This window comes from Mirounga leonina, unplaced genomic scaffold, assembly GCF_011800145.1.
Source record: "Mirounga leonina isolate KUSES-001 unplaced genomic scaffold, KU_Mleo_1.0 Mir_200, whole genome shotgun sequence".
Taxonomy (NCBI): Eukaryota; Metazoa; Chordata; class Mammalia; order Carnivora; family Phocidae; genus Mirounga; species Mirounga leonina.
In genome coordinates this window covers 22579773-22581164 of record NW_023270503.1, presented here as the reverse complement: position 1 = coordinate 22581164, position 1392 = coordinate 22579773, and the positions used below count along the sequence as shown (strand labels likewise).

At 51.1% G+C, this 1392-nt stretch overlaps 1 protein-coding gene across 4 annotated transcripts in view; it reads right to left on the bottom strand.

Annotated features, from left to right (window-relative positions):
• Positions 1–218: 218 nt before the first annotated feature.
• The window catches only part of SPOP (speckle type BTB/POZ protein), a 67131-nt gene continuing 65957 nt past the window's right edge, over positions 219–1392 (bottom strand). For all 4 annotated transcript variants that reach the window (XM_035026895.1, XM_035026893.1, XM_035026897.1 and 1 more), the window contains one exon: positions 219–732. In XM_035026895.1, the coding sequence (XP_034882786.1) occupies positions 588–732 (145 nt within the window). In that variant the 3' untranslated portion in view covers positions 219–587. The remainder of the gene's footprint in view (positions 733–1392) is intronic.

Genomic DNA, 1392 nt, shown 5'->3' with positions numbered 1-1392 from the left:
TTCTGATACTTGTATGGTGGTGAGGAGTTGTCACAAATATCCAAGTTTTAGCACAGCTGGATGGACTAAAATTTCTCTCAACATAAATACTACTGGAATCCACAAACTGATTTTTGAGAAATTCTGCAAAAATCCTTTCTTCTTTCCGCTTCGTTTCCCTTCTCTTAAAACTAAATGTCCTTTTTTTTTTTTCTTCCTTTTTCCTTTTTGCTCCAGGCACCTGACGATTTGTTCTGCTCAGTCAGATGCATACAGGTTTCTCCGAAGTACCACCGCTGGGACGTCCTCAGGGCCGGCGCCTAAACTGAACCCCCACAGTATCAAACTCGGCCAGGCCAAAGGGAACACAGTGACGCAGCAACAGGGTTTTCATTAGGTTGAGCGGCCCCAGGTCCCGGGCCCTTCCCTCCCCCCGTTTCCCCCAAGTTTATTTAGTGCTGTTTTGAAAGTCTGGGGGCCACGATGCAGTCTCCTGCCCCCACAAGAGAGTAAAGCTCCACAGATCGCGCTGTCTACCTGGTGGTCAGTGGCAGCAACGGTGGCTGCGGCTTCAGGAAAACAAACGGAGTCTTACGACAGGCAGGATCTTAGGACTGCTTCAGGCGCTTGCGTGGGGGTCCCAGAAAAGGGCACTGTGCTGAAGCCAGAGAGCGGTAGGCCTCGGCCACCAAGTGGGGATGTGACACCACCATTGACTTCCACCCGGAGGTCTCCAAGACATCCGAAGCATGACTAGGAGAAATGCGGAGAGAGGGATTACCAAAGGCGCGGGAGAGGAATGGGGTCAACAGCCCCCGGGGCAGTCTAACCTCCCGGAGTTCGCTGGGAGGGGTGCCACTGGGAGAAACACTCAGGCGGAACCCTTAATAGACACCGAGTCCGTCAGACGCCGTGCAGACAGGTGACCAGGCTGGGGCTGCCGCAGCTCTGAAAACCTGCACTTTGAGCCCCTATACTCTCAAATACAAAAGGTGAAATGTTCCTCAGGCCCTTCTCTACATTGTCAGTGCTCTTTATACTCATTGGTGATGCTAATACAGAGAAAGAGCCAGGGCTCTCTTGGTCGGGCAGCTCTGAGCTTCCATCTGGCTTTGCCATTATTCTGGTCCCTCACCACAGAGCAGATCATAGCCTGGGGCTTATTCGATCAAAAAGGAGGGGATCATAACCACACTCTACTGAATGGTTAACATCTAAAGAGCACCAAGCAAGTGTCCAGCACGGAGCGAGCAGTCACTAGAAGGAACGTTTAGGGGTCTCTTCCCACCTGCCTTTGCCGTAATTGGTAAACTCCTTCGAAACAACCTTACAAACAACCTTACACTGAGGAAGTTGATTCCTGTTTGGGGGCATTTTCTGTGTTGAATTATGTTCACCCATCTACTCGGCAAC